Source organism: Artibeus jamaicensis, unplaced genomic scaffold, assembly GCF_021234435.1.
Source record: "Artibeus jamaicensis isolate MK-2021 breed Jamaican fruit bat unplaced genomic scaffold, CSHL_Jam_final contig_384, whole genome shotgun sequence".
NCBI classification, from domain to species: Eukaryota; Metazoa; Chordata; class Mammalia; order Chiroptera; family Phyllostomidae; genus Artibeus; species Artibeus jamaicensis.
In genome coordinates this window covers 9214006-9232801 of record NW_026521810.1, presented here as the reverse complement: position 1 = coordinate 9232801, position 18796 = coordinate 9214006, and the positions used below count along the sequence as shown (strand labels likewise).

The 18796-nt window shown below is 36.7% G+C and overlaps 1 protein-coding gene across 6 annotated transcripts in view; it reads left to right on the top strand.

Annotated features, from left to right (window-relative positions):
- Positions 1–18796, top strand: part of REV1 (REV1 DNA directed polymerase) — a 113996-nt gene that overhangs the window by 69795 nt on the left and 25405 nt on the right. For 3 of the 6 annotated variants that reach the window (XM_037141110.2, XM_053664685.1, XM_053664686.1), the window contains 5 exons: positions 1673–1780; positions 3131–3247; positions 7674–7782; positions 14465–14593; positions 16936–17090. In XM_037141110.2, the coding sequence (XP_036997005.2) occupies positions 1673–1780; positions 3131–3247; positions 7674–7782; positions 14465–14593; positions 16936–17090 (618 nt within the window). Of the gene's footprint in view, positions 1–1672; positions 1781–3130; positions 3248–5708; positions 5888–7673; positions 7783–14464; positions 14594–16935; positions 17091–18796 lie in introns of those variants that run through there. The other 3 variants (XM_053664684.1, XM_037141109.2, XM_053664687.1) reach the window with 3 other exon arrangements.

The following is an 18796-nucleotide window of genomic DNA, read 5'->3' as shown; positions in this document are numbered from 1 at the left end:
CTTCTTCTGTTATGTTTTGCTGTTTGATGTATTCCTAAATGGTTTTTGTTATTTCTGAAATATTTCAGAATAATATTATAGGTATTAGATAATCTTGACATCATGCCTTGGCCTTGTAACCTAAAGGTCATTTAATTTTGAAAGCTTCAAAGAATTCTTATGAACTAGTTCCATGAATGAGAATAAATGAGAAATTTTGATATTGTATGAAAGCATTCAGTAGGTGTTTGGTCTATGCATTCTGTACTACTTGAATGTTTAAAGGCATTATTTTGGGTTGTTTGCATATTTGTATAACACTTTAATGTAGCAGAATTATGATTGTTAAGATTTAGTTTATTAGTCATTTCTCAAGGTAATATAGAAGATAGCAAGAAGTGCACAGCTTTGAAGTTAGATAACATAGCCTGACCCAAATCTTGGCTCTGCTACTCTCATGAAGCAGGACCATGGGCATACCAGTTTGCCTCTCTGAGTCTCAGTTTCCTCTCTGCAGTGGATGATAGTTCATGATGCTCACCTGGTGGGGTTATGAGCTTAAGGAAGATAACATGAACAAAGGCTCAGTGCCTTGTACATAGAACTAGGTAAATGCTTTCACAGTCAAAATTTAGAAGATAGAGTGGTCTGAACCTTTGGGCTATAATTGTAAATTTTTGGAAGCCTTTTAAGAAGTATAACCTTCTGTACTAGTATTCTTACATCTATCAGAGGAAAACTCCTTTATGGAATCAGAACTTTTTACAACCTCAGGATTCTTATTGCTGAGACAGTGTGTCTTGGAGGACTAGGGAAAATGGTAGGTTAAGACTGATGTGTAGGGGAAGGCTCTGATTGTGGCTGGGTTAAAATAACCCCAGTGACTCTTCCTGTAGCTCAAGGGGATTAGAAGCCAGAGTCCTTAGAAAAGAACACTTTATCTTTTTAAAAGTGGTATATAAGCTTTAAAGCTGATTTTTAGCAGTATTTAATGGCAGGAGGAGAATTTATACACAGATTTTTGCTGCTTAAACTATTTTTTAAGTATATCTGTTTAGAACAACCATTTTGTGGCTTGTGGGTTCTGAAATCAGACTGCCTGGGATTGAACGTCAGCTCAGTCTCTTATTGGCTGAGTGACTTAAGCAAGTAATTATAAAATGAGGACAATAAGATTACCTATCTTGTAGTCTTGAAATTCTCACATGTAAACCTCTTACGGCAGTGGCTGACACCTACCAAGCACTCAAGAATAGTAGCAATTTTTATTTATTGTTAATTTATTGAGGAATGTTTGTAGACTGCATGGAGTAGTGTTCATTTGAAGTTACTTACCTCCGTGTAACTAAATACATGAAAACACCTTTATACATTTGTCTAAAATAGCACACAGAAATGTTAACCATAAGCATTTAGACAAACTTCTAATTTGAGGCTTTATTAGACTATAAATTTTTTTAAAAAGCATGGTATTTTCACCATTGATTTTAATTTTTGGAAGCGCAGTCTTTTTCAGAATTATTTTTAGAGCTAAAGAAATAGAAATTTGCCTTTTCTCAAGGTGATAGAAATAATTTGTAACAGATTCTTTATTTTTAAGACATAAGCATTTAAAAATTTATAAAATTAGTGAGACCTGTTTTTTAATATTAAAAGTTAGTTTGGGGTTTGAACCTTCTCTTTTTCCTTCTAGGAAATATGTCAGTATTGAGTTCACCCAGACATCAGAGCTGTATAATGCATGTTGATATGGATTGCTTCTTTGTATCAGTGGGTATACGAAATAGACCAGATCTCAAAGGTCTGTATTCTTGTTTGTGTTTTCAGAAAATTGATATATAGTTATAAATATATATTCTAAGGGATCACAACATCTTTTTAAAGAAATATTTCTAGTTTTCCTTGGCAAAATCAATTCCTGCTGCAAAATTTCCACTATCATGAAAAGATAGAGGGAATTTTTCTCCCTATAGAAATCATCAGGTCTTTAGGAAGAACTAATCTTCATCAGAAGGCTCTGTCATATTAGATTGATTTAGGCAAGTACCCACATTGGATGTTTTCCATACTTTTATCTGTATTTACTATTTGTCAATAAATGGGGGTTTTTTAGTAGCATATGTCTTTGCAACTTGGATCACTGTGCTTCCTCTTGAATAAATATCCCATACATAGTAAACATTCTAACTTTTTAATTGTAATTTTATGTTGTGGAATATCACTAAAATATGTTGTCACCTGAGCAGTCTTTGCCTTAATGGAATTTCAGATAATTGTGAGTTAATCAGTACTTTAAAAAAAAGTTTATTCTGGATTTGTCAGTGGTTCTGCGTGTCTGAGAGACGTGACATTTTATTCAGAGAGTGAGTTCTTCTATTGAGGAAAGCACAGGGGCTACTGGGGTTAATGCTGGAGCTTTATTTTTGTCATAGGTAGTTACTGTTTCACCTCTGAAAGGAGTATTTAAATGGTCAAAGAATTGATTTTGGCTCATGAGTGACTTTGATCTCTATTTACTTACTTTTGTCCTCACAACAAATGCATTTATATGTGTGAATTAATTATGCTGTTGCTTTAGAAATTACCTTGTAACTTACACACAGAAGTGACACCTGAAGAATTTTTATAAATAAAGCAGTAACTGAGGACTGTATACTCAACATTTGATTATATAGTAGGTCAGATTGTGATTCCTCTGCATATATATTTATTTTGTGTCTCTTGCTGTAAAATTAGAAGATTAAATATTATCCTACTTTTCTGATACTAGAAAATACTAAAAAGCTATATTAGTTAGCTCCTTTTCTCTCTCTCTCTCTAGTCTGAATCTAGGATCTGAGTTGCCTGTTTTCTAACTGTAAGAAATCAGACAAAAAACATGGAAAGCTAGGTGATAATGTTGCTTTAAAGTTGAAAATATGCATCAGAATTGTCAATTTACTCTTGGGGGTAAGCTGAGAAACTGAAATGATTTGCGCATGGTGATTGGTAATCTTTAAAGATAATAGCTCCTTTATGGATTAACGCCCAAATAAAGCTAAGAAAAAAATGTCATATTTTTAAAAACTTTTGAAAACTTTTCCTTTACATGTTGTCAGTATTAACATTCCTGTACTTAGATTTTAAAATAATTTTATTCTTTTCCTCAAAGGAAAACCAGTGGCTGTTACAAGTAACAGAGGCACAGGAAGGGCACCCTTACGTCCTGGAGCTAACCCCCAGTTGGAGTGGCAGTATTACCAGAATAAAATCCTAAAAGGCAAAGCAGGTACAAATAATGAGCTCTCTTTGAAGTCATAGTGCTCCTGTTGAAGACTTCTGGGTTTTGCTGTTGGTGGTGTTATAGAAATGAAAGCAGAGTTGAAATAATTAGCTTTTTCATTGAAGTGCTCTAAGGTGTCAGTGACATCGTAAAGCAAAATCTGAATGTAATAATACCAACGACTGATTTATAGTTGTGCTTTGTTGAATTGGATGCTATTTTCCTGGGACAAAGTGGAGAAGACTTTGAAAGTTGTGACTACTTTGCTGTGTATAAATTTAGATTGGGGAGAAAAATCTTAGACATGATTTTGTAGAAGCTGCAAGACTCATGAGTTAATTGCTGGTTGTTTGATCACTGATTACAGTGAAGACGCTAAAGTTCATGCTGCTAAAGACTTGTATGAGGCAGTGGAATAATAAACAGGAGGACTAATTACCAGCAATCAACCATTCCTCATATCTTAGTTGAACCTGTTTCATATGAGAAACCTTTTCTCACCTCTCTGGCTTTAAAATTTGGGCTATTAATCAAATAAAAATTATAAACTTATATTAATCACAATGCTATTAAGATTTTTATGTATTTTTTTTCTACTGAGTAAATTCCCGAGAAATATTTGCTTAGAAATTAAATTCTTTGGCATTGATCAGTTTCCTCGTGGATGTCTGCAAAACCAATTTTTTTAAAGTAGTTTGTCTGAAAAATACTAATTGAAAAGAAAGAAATGGAAGAAAAGAAAAATGCTAATTAGAAAGTCAGAAATTAGATTTATAGTGGAATGGAAAGCGTGCAGTTAAATTTCATCCCAATCATTTCAGGTCCTTAAGTTTTCAGTTATAAAACCTTGGGTTTATTTTAGCAGTTATCTCAGTGAAATGAAGGCCAAAGAAAAACTAATGGACATCCCTGAGGACTTTTAGAATTAGTCTTTTTGTTGGTTGTGGTCATCTGTTTACATGGTGTAAGTATAAAAAAAAAAGATTGTAGATACATCTTTATGCTTCATGTGTGTCTGTATTGTCCAGATTTCCTAAAGCTTTTCTTGGTTTTTACATCTTTAAGAGATTTTTGATATTCTAGCATTTTGGGTATCATAAGTAGATCTTGAGGTAAATACTATATTGAGATTTAGTTTTATTGTGGCATGTGACTATATGGGTAGTTTCTTAAGTATTGGTAGTATGGTTTTGTGGTTTTCTTTTTGCATTTTCTGTGTGGCATTAAAAAGATGAAATCTTAAGTTCTAGAACACAAATAAGTAGTTTAAGGAAATGCACAGTACTTGTTACATATTGGATACATATTGGACACTTAAAACTTAATGCACATTGAAAGAAGGAAAAGATATTATGTGCATACTGTTCAGTTACTTAGTGCTCAGTTTTTCCAGTTGATAGAATCTTGGGTTTGCTGCACACGTCCTTATTTTAGCAGTCTGCTTCTGGAATTTAGACCTTGGCAGGCAGACGTGTCTTAGGAGTAGCAAAGAGCCAGTCTGCTTACGTCTTTCCTTCCATTCACAAATGATCTGACCATAAACAGTTTATTAACAAAATACTGTCATTGGTTACTTCTGTTCTTCATTTTAGCCACTGGATTTTCATTATATTGTAATGAACTTCTATAATTCATGTCCCTCTACCTTTGGTGTGGGTGGTAAATTGGAAGGTAAATATTAGGAGAAATATTGAAATTTCACTTGCCATTGAAAACTTCGACAGATTTTCCTGTCACTAGAAAAGGTGAATATGATACTTTGTATTTTATATTATTTTTCTTACCTTCATGTCATTTGTTTTTATACCCTAATAAGCCTTTCGACTCATTAAGAGCTTAACCAAAATATTGTCACATAATAAAGTGAATCGATTGTCCTTTATTCCAAAGTTTGGTTGCAGCTAAGCTTGCACTTAGAACTTGTTTTATCAATGCCTTTGTTCCTTTTTCCTTTTTATTTCCTGTTTATCTTTCTCTGGGTTATCGTTAGATACAACACCAAACTTTAAAATATTGAGGAAAAAGTTAGGAATTAGAATCTTTGACTTCTACACACTAAGCTTTAAAAACATTCAGTTCTAATGTTTTGAGTTAAATGTCTAGGCAAAATATTTGAACAAGTAGCATGCCCTTGTAAAAGTTTTATTTTCTTATTTGTCATATTTGGACATTCTTCTAACAGACAGTGTAAGTAGGGGCCCCCGTCGTGGCTTTCTTTGGTAGGTACCTCCTGAGTGTACTCAGCAGTGACAGTTGTCATTGATGACCCTCATTTTCTGGAATCCATTCATACTCTAGATTTCATGGTTGGGCCTTTTACCCTCCCTGAATTCCAGGATACAGATGTTTCCTATCCCTTCAACAGCTTCAATGTTCATTCTGAAGAACAATAGTTTTTAAAATCGTATTAGCCATAGATTTATTCTCAGCGATTTCTTTTTCACAGACTTGGGTCCTGGCCTCTGATCTCTCCAACCGTTCCTCCACATTCTCCATGTGCCCGTCTAGTTTGTCAAGTTTTGATGAGCAGTTCTCTACTTTGCCCTCCAATGAGGACAGTGTATCCCTGCATTTCCCTGAATCTCCCTTGAAGCAACTCAGTCCGCTGGTGGAGGGATCCACGCACTCTGCTGCACTGTGGACAAGGTCAGCCAGTCCAGCCCAGAGGAAACTGAGGTGCTGCCTCTCAGACAGGGCCTTGGGAGCGCAGGGACCTCAGACACTGTTCTCCCCTCAAGCATGGTTTTATGTAATTTTGAGGACAGGTAGCTTAGATAATTTAATTAGCCCTTCAAGTATAAGTCATCTAACTCCCCAACTTTTAATGCATAACTCACAGTTATTATACCTTTGAAAGGTATAATAGGCAGCTGGTTGTGGCTGTTCAAGATTCAACTTATTTTTAGTAGTAGCCTCTTGATCTGAGATTTCACAATTCTGAAATTCTTAAGATTTTCAGCTTAGAATAATAGACAAGTAAAGCTCATATCTAGTCCTATAAGACCCTTTAGAAGTAGTCTGCTCTGTATTCTGTTCTTAATTTGTCATACTATAGCACATTAGTCACAATGTATCAGAAATCATAGCTCAAATTATATACTCTGCTGTTTTTATTTTTGGTGCAAGTGGGATTTGGCCTTATTAAGACATCAGTCCTCTGAGTTTGGTTTGAATTTATGCTGTGTGTGTATGGGTGCCGGAATCCAGAAATGGCTTGTATGTGTTGCATAGTTTATTAAAAGAGGTTGGCTACTAGAATCAAACCAGGAAGAGTTGTTTAGCTCACAAAGCCAAACACTTTGACGTTTTTCTGGTGGTACTTTAACTTGGCTGATTTTTTTATGGAAATTATTTCTCTGAAATAAGCTGGAGAGAAATGCTGAGTTTGTGAGTTATGTACTGATACAGTGTACTCACAACAGGTTTGTCTAGAATTAGCTCAAGTGGTGTATCTTGGTCTTGGTTTACTAATTAATGGTATTTTTGTTCATAATAGAATTATAGTTGAGGCTGTGTTCTCAGAGTATATTCTTCTTGGAACTTAAAATATTACCCAAGAGACCTATTTGTCATTCAGTAGGGAAGCTGAATGTGGTCTGAAGGATGTGAAGTGGCTGTAGTTTGCAGTGTCTCTAGTCTGTGTGCTTTATGCTCGTGTGTAAAGCTGTCAGTTTGTTTTGGGTAGGGGAGGTATTTGCAAGCTCTACTATTTAGGCTAGAGTTGCATCCTCTAAAGCAGTTGCTATTCTGATGACACTAATGTTTTTAATTTGAACGTACATTATTAAACCAAAAGTAGAATTTTGTGAAAGGGGGGATAATATTGTGAAGCTTTTTTATCTGATGTGTGTTCAAAAGAAGAATCTTAAATTTAGGATGAAATCTCTTTATGGTATGTGACTTAGTAAATTATCGTTTGATCAAATGAGTTGTAGGAACTCGATGTTTGTTGAACATCACATTAGCTTTAAGTATTACAGATAGTTCTTTTAGGAAACAGCATTAGAGAGATTTCTATTTTCCATTAGCTGTTTCCCATTACAGAAAGCTATATAACTGTTTTAAGGTTATAGGCAGGGATTCATCTCCCTGATTACTTCTTAGCCTTATTAATCTCAAGAGATTGGGTTCAGTGAATATTTTATATTTAGTTTTGATACATTTAAAAAAATTATTATTAAAACAGACTACTTCAATTTATTCAAAGTTTATTTGACTGCTGGTAAATAACTATGGAAGCAAACCATTTTAGCATTACAGATTTTCTTCTAATAAGGAGATATATAATAGTGGAGAGAACTATATTTGGAATTTATTAAACTTACATATAAATTTGGTTTTTTAAGAAATGAGTAGAAAATATATTTCTTGAATGGAAGTTAAGGAAAACCAGTTTTTAACATATGATCATTAAATTTTATTATTTTTAAAGCAGATATACCAGATTCATCACTGTGGGAGAATCAAGATTCTGCACAAACTAATGGAATTGATTCTGTTTTGTCAAAGGCTGAAATTGCATCTTGTAGTTATGAAGCCAGGTATGTAGAAATTAACTATGTTGTAATACTTAGGGATAGTTAACTTACTTACTTATTTTTATATGATATTTGGAAGTGGATTCACACATTCTAGTCAAGCCCATGAATTTAAATATGTTACAGCCATGTTACAGAAAGAAATGTTTGTGGCCTTAATTCCTTTAGTTCCTTTTTTTCCCAGCTCCAAATGCTAGATAACTTTAAAAAATTATTTACTTAATTTAATTTTTAAAAAATTTTTATTTAGTTATTTTTCAAGTACAGTTTTCTATTTATTTCTCCCATCCCAGCCCACCCCTCCCCTCCCCCATGTACCCCACCTCCCTCCCATTTCCACCCCCCTTAGTTATTATCCCTGTGTCCTTTATACTTGTTCCTCTAAATCCCTCCCATATTTACTTAATTTTAGAGATAAGAGAAGGAATGGAAAAAGAGAAACATCTATGTGCCAGAGATACATGGATCAGTTGCCTCTTGCAGGCCCCCAACTGGGGACCTGACCCACAACCCAGGCATGTGCCTTGACTGGGAATCAAACTGGGGACCTTGGGTTTGCAGGCTGGCACTCAGTCCACTGAGCCACACCAGCCAGGGCTAGATGACCTTTAGTCAGCAATTTCCTGATGAACCCATGGGTCCTATAGTACAAACAAAAGAAATCGGACACTGTCATTTTTAAATCATTGTCTTTCGAAGCCTGTCATTAGAGAATTAGATACTTCTGAATGGGAGAGGGCTTTAGTGTTCATCTAGCCAATTCATTACTTTAATAGCTAAGAAAAATCCTTGTGATTTAAACCCTTAATGTTCAATGTCTTTTTTAAATTATGTTAAAATTTGGTTGCCTACTAAGTTAAAATTAAATAATTAAGTGACCTAATAATGTCACTTGCAATGTTATCAACTTGTTGGCACTGATTTTGTGTGTTGATATTTATCTTACAGTAACCTTAAACCCTAATTACAACAGGCTGTTTCAATACAGGAACAGACATAACGTGTATATATGTTTCTCATACTTTAAAAAAATTAGTCATTTAAAAATAATCTATTATAATAATTATAAAAGTAGAGGCAGTAAGTGAATTGATTAATTAAAAAGAGCAGTCTTTTTTCTTTTCTGATAATTAAACACAGAGATCTTTACCTTTATAACATAACAAGCATTCATACATTGCTGGCAAGTGTTAAATTACTTAATTTAAAAATTATAAAAACAGTCTAATCAGTTATATTTTTCAGTCTTTTTTTTTTGAAAGAGATGTTAGGTAGCATCTTTATGATTTTGTTCTTCATTCTTTTTTTAAAAATTGAGCTATAATTTTAGGTGTACATCATAATGATTTGATATATGTAACAATTTTTAGTCTTGATTAAAAGTTGGGGTTATTTGCCCTGGCCAGGTAGTTCAATTGGTTGGAGCGTCGTCCCCTACACCCAAAGGTTGTGGGTTTGAATCCTGGTCAGGGCACATACCTAGGTTGTGGGTTTGGTCAGGGTGTGTATGGAAGGCAACCCGATGATGTTTCTCTCTCACAGCAATGTTTCTCTCTCTCACTGTCCTCTGAAAAGCAATACACATATTCTTGGGTGAGGATTTTTTTTAATGGGGTTATTTAAGCAAGTCTAGTCTGAACAAAAAATTTCAACTCAGTATTGTCTAACCAAGATAGTTTGTTTAAAAATTTGCCAATTGTTTTTTTTTAATTTTTTTATTGATTATGCTGTTACAGTTGTTCTATTCCCCCTTTCATTCCCCTCCACCCTACCCCCCATCCCCACCATTACCCCCCTTTAGTTTATGACCATGTGTCTCAAGTCCTTTAGATTCTATATTTCCCATGCTATTCTTGCCCCCCCCTTCTATTTTCTATCTACTGTCTATGCTACTTATTTTCTGTACCTTCTCCCCCATTCTCCTCCTCCCACTCCCCTGTTGCTAACCCTCCTTGAGATCTTCATTTCTATGTTTCCACTCCTGATCTAGCTGTCCTTTTAGTTTGCTTTCATTTTAGGTGTGGTTGTTAATAACTGTGAGTTTGTTGTCCTTTCACTGTTCATGTTTCTTTAACTTCTTTTTTCTTCGATAAGTCCCTTTAACATTTCATATAATAAGGGCTTGGTGATGATGAACTCCTTGAATTTGATCTTATCTGAGAAGCACTTTATCTGTCCTTCCATTCTAAATGAAAGTTTTGCTGGATAGAGCAATCTTGGTTGTAGGTCTTTGGATTTCATGACTTGGAATACCTCTTTCCAGCCCCTTCTTGCCTGTAAGGTCTCTTTTGAGAAATCAGCTGACAGTCTGATGGGGACTCCTTTGTAGGTGACTGTCCTTTTAGCTCTTGCTGCTTCCAGGATTCTCTCCTTCATTTTAATTTTGGCTAATGTAATGATGATGTGCCTTCGTGTGTTCCTTCTTGAGTCCAACTTCTTTGGTACTCTCTGAGCTTCCTGGATTTCCTGGAAGTCTATTTCCTTTGCCAGATTGGGGAAGTTCTCCTTTATTATTTGTTCAAATAAGTTTTCCACTGGTGGCTGTGCCTTTCCCCCTTCTGGTACCCCTATAATTTGGATGTTGGAGCGTTTAAAGATGTCCTGGAGGTTCCTAAGGCTCTCCTCATTTCTTTGAATTCTTGCTTCTTGACTCTTTTCTGTTTGGCCATTATTTGCTTTCTTCTGGTCCACTCCATTGATTTGAGTCCCAGTTTCCTTTTCATTGCTATTGGTGCCCTGTGTGATTCCATTCATTTCAATTAGTTTCGCCTTCATATATTTGTCTAATTTGTGGCTATAATCAACCAGTTCTGTGAGGATCCTGATGACCAGTGTTTTAAACTGTGTGTCTGAGAGTTTTGCTATTTCTTCATCGCTTAGATCTATAGGTTCTGGGGCTTTGAGGTCTTCCTGCGCCATTTTTGGTCTATTCTGCCCTTTAAGTGTGAGAAGAGGCGCCTTGGACTCCCAGGTCGCTGGGTTGTGACGCTGTATGTGGGGGCGTGGTCAGAGCGGGGAAATGGCGGCGCCCTCTGCTGTTTCTCACAGCTGGGTGAGAAGCAGTGCCTTAGGTGGTTCCCCTGGGCTGGGCCACTCAGAGTCACTGGGTTATGACACTGTATGTGGAAGTGGGGTCAGAGCAGGGAAATGGCAGCGCCCTCCACTGCCGCTTGCCCCGGGCCCCGTCGGCCCCGGTCCAACCGCCCACTCCCTTACCTGTCCACCCGCACACAAATGCACGACCACAGTCAACACGCAGCACTGCTCCTCCGCTGTCTCCCCCACAGTCGCTCGCCTGGTCGCTCAGTCGCTCACTAGATCCAACCCTGCGCCTGGATTCCGTCTGACCGAGTCCTCCAGTGCAACCCCGCTTCACCAGCCGCTGGTTTCGCCTCTTACCGGTCAGGCTGAAGAATTTGTTGTTAACGGACTTCCGAAAAGTTCAATTTTCCGTGTTCTGGCTGTGTTTTCTGTTGCTAATATTTAGTTGTCTCTAAACTTGGTTGTGTGAGAAGGCACGGCACATCCACCTATGTCTCCATCTTGGCGGAAGTCCGCCAATTGTTTTATAAAAAGATATTTAAGACAAAAGCATCATATATATAAAATTATAAAATATTTTAAGTTATCTTCCACTTGTGACATGTCACACTTTTACTTCCAGGGTAACATTGTCTTTCTTGCTGACAAAATTAATTTTTTTTCATTGTTAGTTGTTAATGTAGCCAACCTGAAATTACTTGAGTTAAAAAATAACTGTAAAATCAAAATATCTTTTGGATTATTGTATGTTATTGTTATCCCTGGCAAGTTGAGCTGATCTTACATTGTGCCCAGTAGGTTGGTCTTCCCCACCGCCTTCTGAGTTACTGAGTGGTGGTAACTTGCCCTTCTGATGGCTGGACAGTTGTGTCCCCGATCTGGAGGGTGTGACGAAGCTCAGATACTCTGTCCGACTTCAGGTTTTGCTGGTTGGTGATTTGAAAGCTCCACCCTTGCTGTGCTGCTTCCACAGGATCTCTCTTCTCACTCAGGCCCCCAACCTAAGTGCCATATTGGTGTGCTGAGCCTGCCTCCAGGGTAGAAGTGTTACCAGCTCCTGGGGGTTCTGGATTCCAGTAGCTGCAGTTGTGTCTAGACTCTAGGTTTCTGTTAGGGTTTGGATAGTGCATTTGTATTGTATCACAGATGGTGATTGTCAAGCTGAGTGTATGACAAAAACAATTGGCGTGACCATGTATGAGGGCCAAATAATATGTAGAAACCATTTAAGTGCCACTTAAGGTGGCAAATGTTTATTTTAAGGAGGTACAAAAAGTGATGAAGATGCTTTTGACTGTAAGTTGGGGGAAACCCACAAAAGCCACAGCAGTGAGGTTTTTATTCTTTAATTGTAATTTTCCATTTTCTAGAAGGCTTATTGCTAATGAAGATCTCCAGAAAACAATTTTCGGATACCCTCCTGTGGTGTTAACAGTTATATTTTCTTCAAGTGGGAAGATTTGTCTTTAATATGCATATTCATAATTATATCCGAGATATTTCTGGGTTAGGAGTGGACTGGACTGTGGGGCCAGTTAGCCCAGTTTTATGCATTGATGAGTTTTCAGTAAACATTAATAACAGAGTCAGCAAAGGATGGAATGCGAGGTGGTAGAAGTCACAGAAAAGTAGGCTGAGTATGTGGGGTCAGAAAATGCATTAGTACTTTCACCCATACTTAATATAAACAATAAGCTTTGTATGTAAGTGAAAAGGTAGATATGTGGATGAATAGATAATGATATAGAAATATCCTAGAATCATAGATTTTTAAGATTAAATTATTGTTAAACCTGTTTTCATGGGCTTTTGTAAGGACCCTTTGCTCTTCTCAGTTACTGATATATATGGATGTCTTTTAGTATATCCAGTGGACAGACAGTGATTTAATGGTTAATTTGTTTATATTGTTTATCTAACACCAAAAACAATTGAGTGTAGCATATTGCAAAGAGCATGATCTCTATAGTGCACACTGGGAAAAGGGATTCTGCTACACATTCAGGAAGTGTTGATGATGTACCCTGTGCACGATTTTAGTGGGAAGAAGTCACTGGAGTGAAGCGTCACTTCAGACTGTTTTGTCATTGTCTTTACTCATTTAAATTTTTGTTAAGTAAAAATTTTGAAAATGAAAATATTGTGAATGTAAGAATGTTTGTAGCAATTATATAATACATTCCTTTAAAAATGAATACTTCGTAAGTTTAGTTTTTATATGTTGAACCTATATAGCATTATTGAAAATGTTTTACACTGTGAAGGTCCTTTTATGTAAACTTCTAAACTTTTAATACAGTATGTGTACTTTCCTGCCTTACAATGTCCATTGATTATATCCATCTACAGTGGGTGAGGGCAGAATCATCCTTATCACCCTGAAGCTGGTTTTTGTTCACCATCTTTTACTCACCACCTTACAAAATGCCTGAGACACAAAATCTTGTTGAATGAATGAAATATTTTTTTAACCATCTGTTCACTTTCTTTACTGTCATTTCTCCTTCCTGTTCGATATTTCTCTTCTACTAGGGGCTTTGCAGTTAGATGATTTATTACTGTTTTTGTGTATAGGAGAAATGCATGTGATTTTGCCTTTCTTTCTAAGTTGGAGGATCCTTTTCCTTTTTGGCTCTCACTGGTGGTCTGAGATGGGGAGGGTGCCAGAGGCCTCTGAGTAATTAAAGACTATGTTTCTTAAAACAGGGGACACCTCCATACTGAGTAAGCATTTGGTAAATATTTCATGAATGTACGATATGTGTGGAATAACTATTTGATATATTTATATAGGAGTGTGTAATCTGATGATAACATTGCTCGTTTTTTTGCTTGTGATTCCACCTTAATATTTTTTCTTGATTCATTGCAGAGTGATAAAGTGGAATTTTGCTAATTATGTATAATTCCACAATTATACTTTTGTGCTGAATGTACCAAATATCAAAAGTGATGTGTGGCATTGAGAAACACAAAAGATTTAAAATTCACCATTTTCAGTTAGGTCCTTCCAAGGTCTAGCTTCAGTCCAAACTGACGTCCTGCTGTACCCAGTGCTGGTGGCATCTTAGCCACTGTAGGGGCACTTCTGGAGCATGGAATTGGTCAGTTAGGAATTGGGTAGTAGTAAGATGAGTACATTTTATGTTTTTTGTTTTGTTTTGTCATATAGCACTGTTTCGTATAGTTCTTTTGTTTATATTCTTTGTCTTGGTGTCTTTCGGGGATAAGCCCTGGCCATATCATGTCATGTATCAAAAGAAGAGCTCTTTCATAGGACATTCCTTCTCTGTGGTAGCTGTGATGTCACCAGCATATAGCAGCTGGCGTATATGCCAAAGGCCCAGAGATCTGCATCTTAGGAGAACTTGTCATTGCAGACAAGAGCCAAACCCTTTGATGATATATTTTGCCACATCTCCACATGTCATTTACACTAATCAGACAATTGTGTAATTTTGGGGGGGGGGCGGGAGGGAAACAAACCTGTATGTTTTTTAATGCTTATTTTAACCCCTAATGAGAGTGGAGTTAAATGAAAATTGGTATATTAGTGGTATGGGATATGATATCAACATATTTGATATTTTATTTTGCATTTAATACTTTTTAGTATAACCTCCATTGTGTTCTTTTTCTCTAGACAAGTTGGTATTAAGAATGGAATGTTTTTTGGCTACGCTAAACAACTTTGCCCTAATCTTCAAGCTGTGCCATATGATTTTCATGCATATAAGGAAGTTGCACGCACGATGTATGAGACGCTGGCAAGGTACTGTATATGATATTGTCACTGCGTGTCTTTGTTCTCCTGCTTCTTCTGCCTGATATAAACAAAATCCACTTTCTTTCAGATTGTCAGAGTCACTTTTGCTGAACTTCTTTCTCTTTTAGGACCCTTTCCTCAGAATCCCAGTATGACGGTCTTCTCTCCTTTCTTTGAGCAACTTCATAATCGGTAGCACCATCTTTTTGCACTGCTGAACTTGGCCAGAATCAAATGTGAAATCTGATTCTCTGTCTACATAACTTGTAGTCAATAGTTCTAATTTTATTTTGTTTGTTTTTTGTTATTTTTTTTTAACTTGGAACCAGACAGATAAAGGATTGGAATTTTTAAACCTGGTTATTCCCTTTTATTACATTGGAATTACAGTTTTCTTTAAAATTAGAACTGACTGGTGAACAACTAGAGACTCCTTAAAACCCTTGGTCTTCTAAAATTATTAGGTATGCTGAAAGTTTTCATGAAAGTTAGTTTTAGTAATAGTTTCAAGGTGCTTGATTAGTTGGCTTGAGAAAAGGAAATTAGTGGTTAAAATATTTCAGAATTTAAAATAAGTATATGCCAGACCATGTGTGCTCTAAAGCAGGAATCAGCACATTTTTTCTATTACGGACCGTGTAAGGTCTGTGTCACAAGCACTCGACTCTCCTTTGTAGAGCAAAAGCAGCCATGGGCTGTATACTGTGAATGGGTGTGGCTGTGTTCTGCTACCTTTTACTGAGAAAACCAGACATCTGAGCAGTGGGCCAAGGTATGTCGACTGTACTGATGTTCTGAGAAATCGGTGTTTTGCCTCTGTGTTCAAGTCTTCCTGGATTTCCTCGTGTATTATTTTGAATTCCTGATTATTGAGTATCTATTGTTATAAACAAGTGTCGATCCTGTTAGTCCTGTAGAGAATAGTAAGATCAAGTCTCTCTGCCTTTGTGGAGTTTACTTTGACAGTAGGGAGAAAATATTAAGGAACAGACAAAGTTAATCTGGCATTAGTATGTAGGATTGAGTGCTGAACGATGAGACCCAGGTATAATCACAGCTGTCCTTAAGATCCAAATACGAGAATGTTGGTATTGCCAAGTAGAAAGTGTGCTTCTTAAATCCTGTTCCAAAGCTTAGGGTAGTAGCAGTGTCCCAATGAGGGCTGGGAGGGCGCGACTTAGCTGAGTTGTAGTCCTCATGTGTTCTTGGTCCCAGAGCAGACTGCCAGCCTGAACCTCAAATCAGGGCTTCAGTGGCATGTGGCTGTCCTTGAAGAGAGGAAATTAGTGTTATTCTCCTACCACTGTAGGAATCCTGCCTCACCTCATAGTCGCCGTGCCTCAGGGCAGATTTCACTCTGAAACAGATTCCTCAGGCCAGGTATACCCTTTTGCTCTTACAAATGTCATTTTTTATTTAAGTATAAGTCTGATTTGTTACCTACAATAAGGTGTAAGTGAAGGATGAGGCCTTTCCCTCCTAGTATACATTACCAAGGGCATTACTGAAGATATATTTTGACCCTGAAGTCTCTCTGGTTGCCTTCCACTTGTGGTCCATGTATTTAATTAACTTGGTCAGAATCAAATGCAAAATCTGATTCTCTATTACATAACTCGTAGCCAGTGCTTCTAGTTTTCTTTTGTTTGTTTTTGTTTTTTAATATGGAACCATGGAGCCACATGGCAACCGTCCTCTTCCTTTTCCTCTTCTCTAGCTAATTTAAAACAAGTCTTTAGGTGGATCGTAACCAGAAACAAAACCCAAAGTATTTCTGTATGCTGGGGAGGTAAATGATGTGTTTTTAGACAGGTATTTGGGGTGAGTGGTTGCTATATATTGTATCTGAGGTCTCCTACAGCGAATGGTGTGTAATTGTGGTATTTTTGTTCAGGACAGCACTGATTATTTGACAGATTTTTGTGATTTTTTTTTTTTTTTTATTCTTTAAGAATTCTGGTAAACCATGCTTGAAAACTTTTTAGATTAAATGTTGACAGTTCTAACTCACTCACTACTTTTCAACTATTCAGAGGTTTACAAAGGTATTCTCACTATAGAGACACTAGAATGATAATTTCTGCTGTGTAGATAACATGGAAAAGGAGAAAACACTAATTAACTTTGCATTTAAGAGTTATCATAGATGACATTTGGCCCATAGATGACTGGCCCAAATGATGACATTTGGGCCAGTTTAATGAAAATGGTCATTTTTTTTTATCATCTTAAGTCTTTTAAGGAAATGTTGAAGAAAGAGATACATGGAAAGGCTGCATTTTGCAACATCTGTGATTATGGGTGGCAAGCTGTAGCTGTGCTTCATTGCCTTTGCTTTGTGTTGGCAGCTACACACATAACATCGAAGCAGTCAGTTGCGATGAGGCACTGGTAGACATCACTGAAATCCTTGCAGAGACCAGACTTACTCCTGATGAATTTGCAAATGCCATCCGCATGGAAATCAAAGACCAGACGAACTGTGCTGCCTCTGTTGGAATTGGTCAGTGTCTAGCTTCTCTCCTATTGTTCATGTCACTCGAAGCATTGCTTTGGGATCATCGACTATCACTTAATTTTCAGGAGTGGTTTTTAGATTTTTGTTTTTATTATCCTAGCATTGCTCAACATTGTGCAGTACATGAGATAAAAGTATTGGAAATGCAAGTAAATCGTTGATAATATCTTTAGAATAAATAAGTTGGAATATTTCTTACTTATTCTTCAAAAACGGGGAGAACTGAATTCAGTATTTGTAAATAATGCATTTTTTTTTTCAGAAGTGCACAGAAACTGTGTAAAACAGGGTGGCATGGAGGTGGCAGGTTTAGTTCTGTTAAGTTTGAAGCCTTTGTAATTAAGTTACTTCTGAACTTCAGCAGTTCCAGAAGTCACCCTCATGACAGTGCCCTCAGTGATGATCTCATTGCTCCCCATTATGTTTTATCCTTAAGCCTTGCACATTGTTCTCTCAGTTAATCCCATAATTTATCTTTCTGTGCCCTCTGGAACCATCTCTCTCATACCTCAGCTTCCCTGAGTCACCTCCTCTTTTCTGAACCTACTCAGTACTGCTTGCCAAGGTACTTCTTTTCTTGCCCTTCTCTCAAGTGGATCTGTTTTGTACCTGCCATGCTCTATATGCCACAGTCTTGAGAGAGAGGGAGAACTTTCTCTTGCTTCTTGCCTCCTGCCCTCGCGCTAAGATCAATGAATAAAAAATAATAATTAAAATAATTATTGTAAGACACAGAAAGTAAAAATACGGTTTATTCATAGCCTCCCTCTGTTACTAGCTAGCCTGTCTGGGGTTTGGCCTGCAGATCCTTGTCACCATTTATTTAGGACTTACCCTCTCTGGTCTAGTATCAGGCACTGTTTTGGGTTTGGGGGGGTGGTTATTGTATTTTTAATTTACAAGGATGACAATGTGCATAACATTCTTTTTAAGTTCAAGCACATAATTAAAATTTCCATGTGATAGTTCCTCTTGTCAGCCCCCTTTTCTTCTTTGGAACCCACCACATTTATTGTTTTAGTGTGACTTTCTAGAACTTTTTTCCTCGTGAATATCTTTATATCTATATTCCCTGCTCTGGGAAAACAGTTTTTACATAAGTCTAACATAATATTAAGACATGTCACTAATATGTGTCTTCCATAATTTTAGGAGATGTCATTATTTACATACAAGTTACCATGACATCGTAGTTTATCAGGCCCCGACACCTTCTCAGCAGCCTTTGCTCTCGTTTTCATGTTCGTTCCACACCTTGGACCTCCCTGTCTGTATCCATCTTTATTTTTAAATCTCTCAGACTCAGTTTCTATTACATGTGTTCTGACCATAGACCAAAACTTCTGGTTCTTTGGGCGTTCTGTTTTTCCAGTTTGATAGCATTCATTTGTCCTTACTTCCCTACCCAGCCTGGATCTGTCGTTAGTAAATGAACTAATTTTTAATTACTGCCCTCAGCTTCCACAAATCACAATCATTAGCACTACTTTCTCCATTCCTTTACCAGGATAGGGAATGCTGAAAAAGCTACTTATTTTGAAACAAAGAATAACCTCTGTCTAGTAACCATGCTGGTTATAATCTATTATACTTAACAAAATTCCGCCAGTTTTATACTGTATTTGAAATGATCAATATTACAAATTATTTATTTTCTTTGTTTTTAGAAATTTGCTCAGTGACCTGTGTGT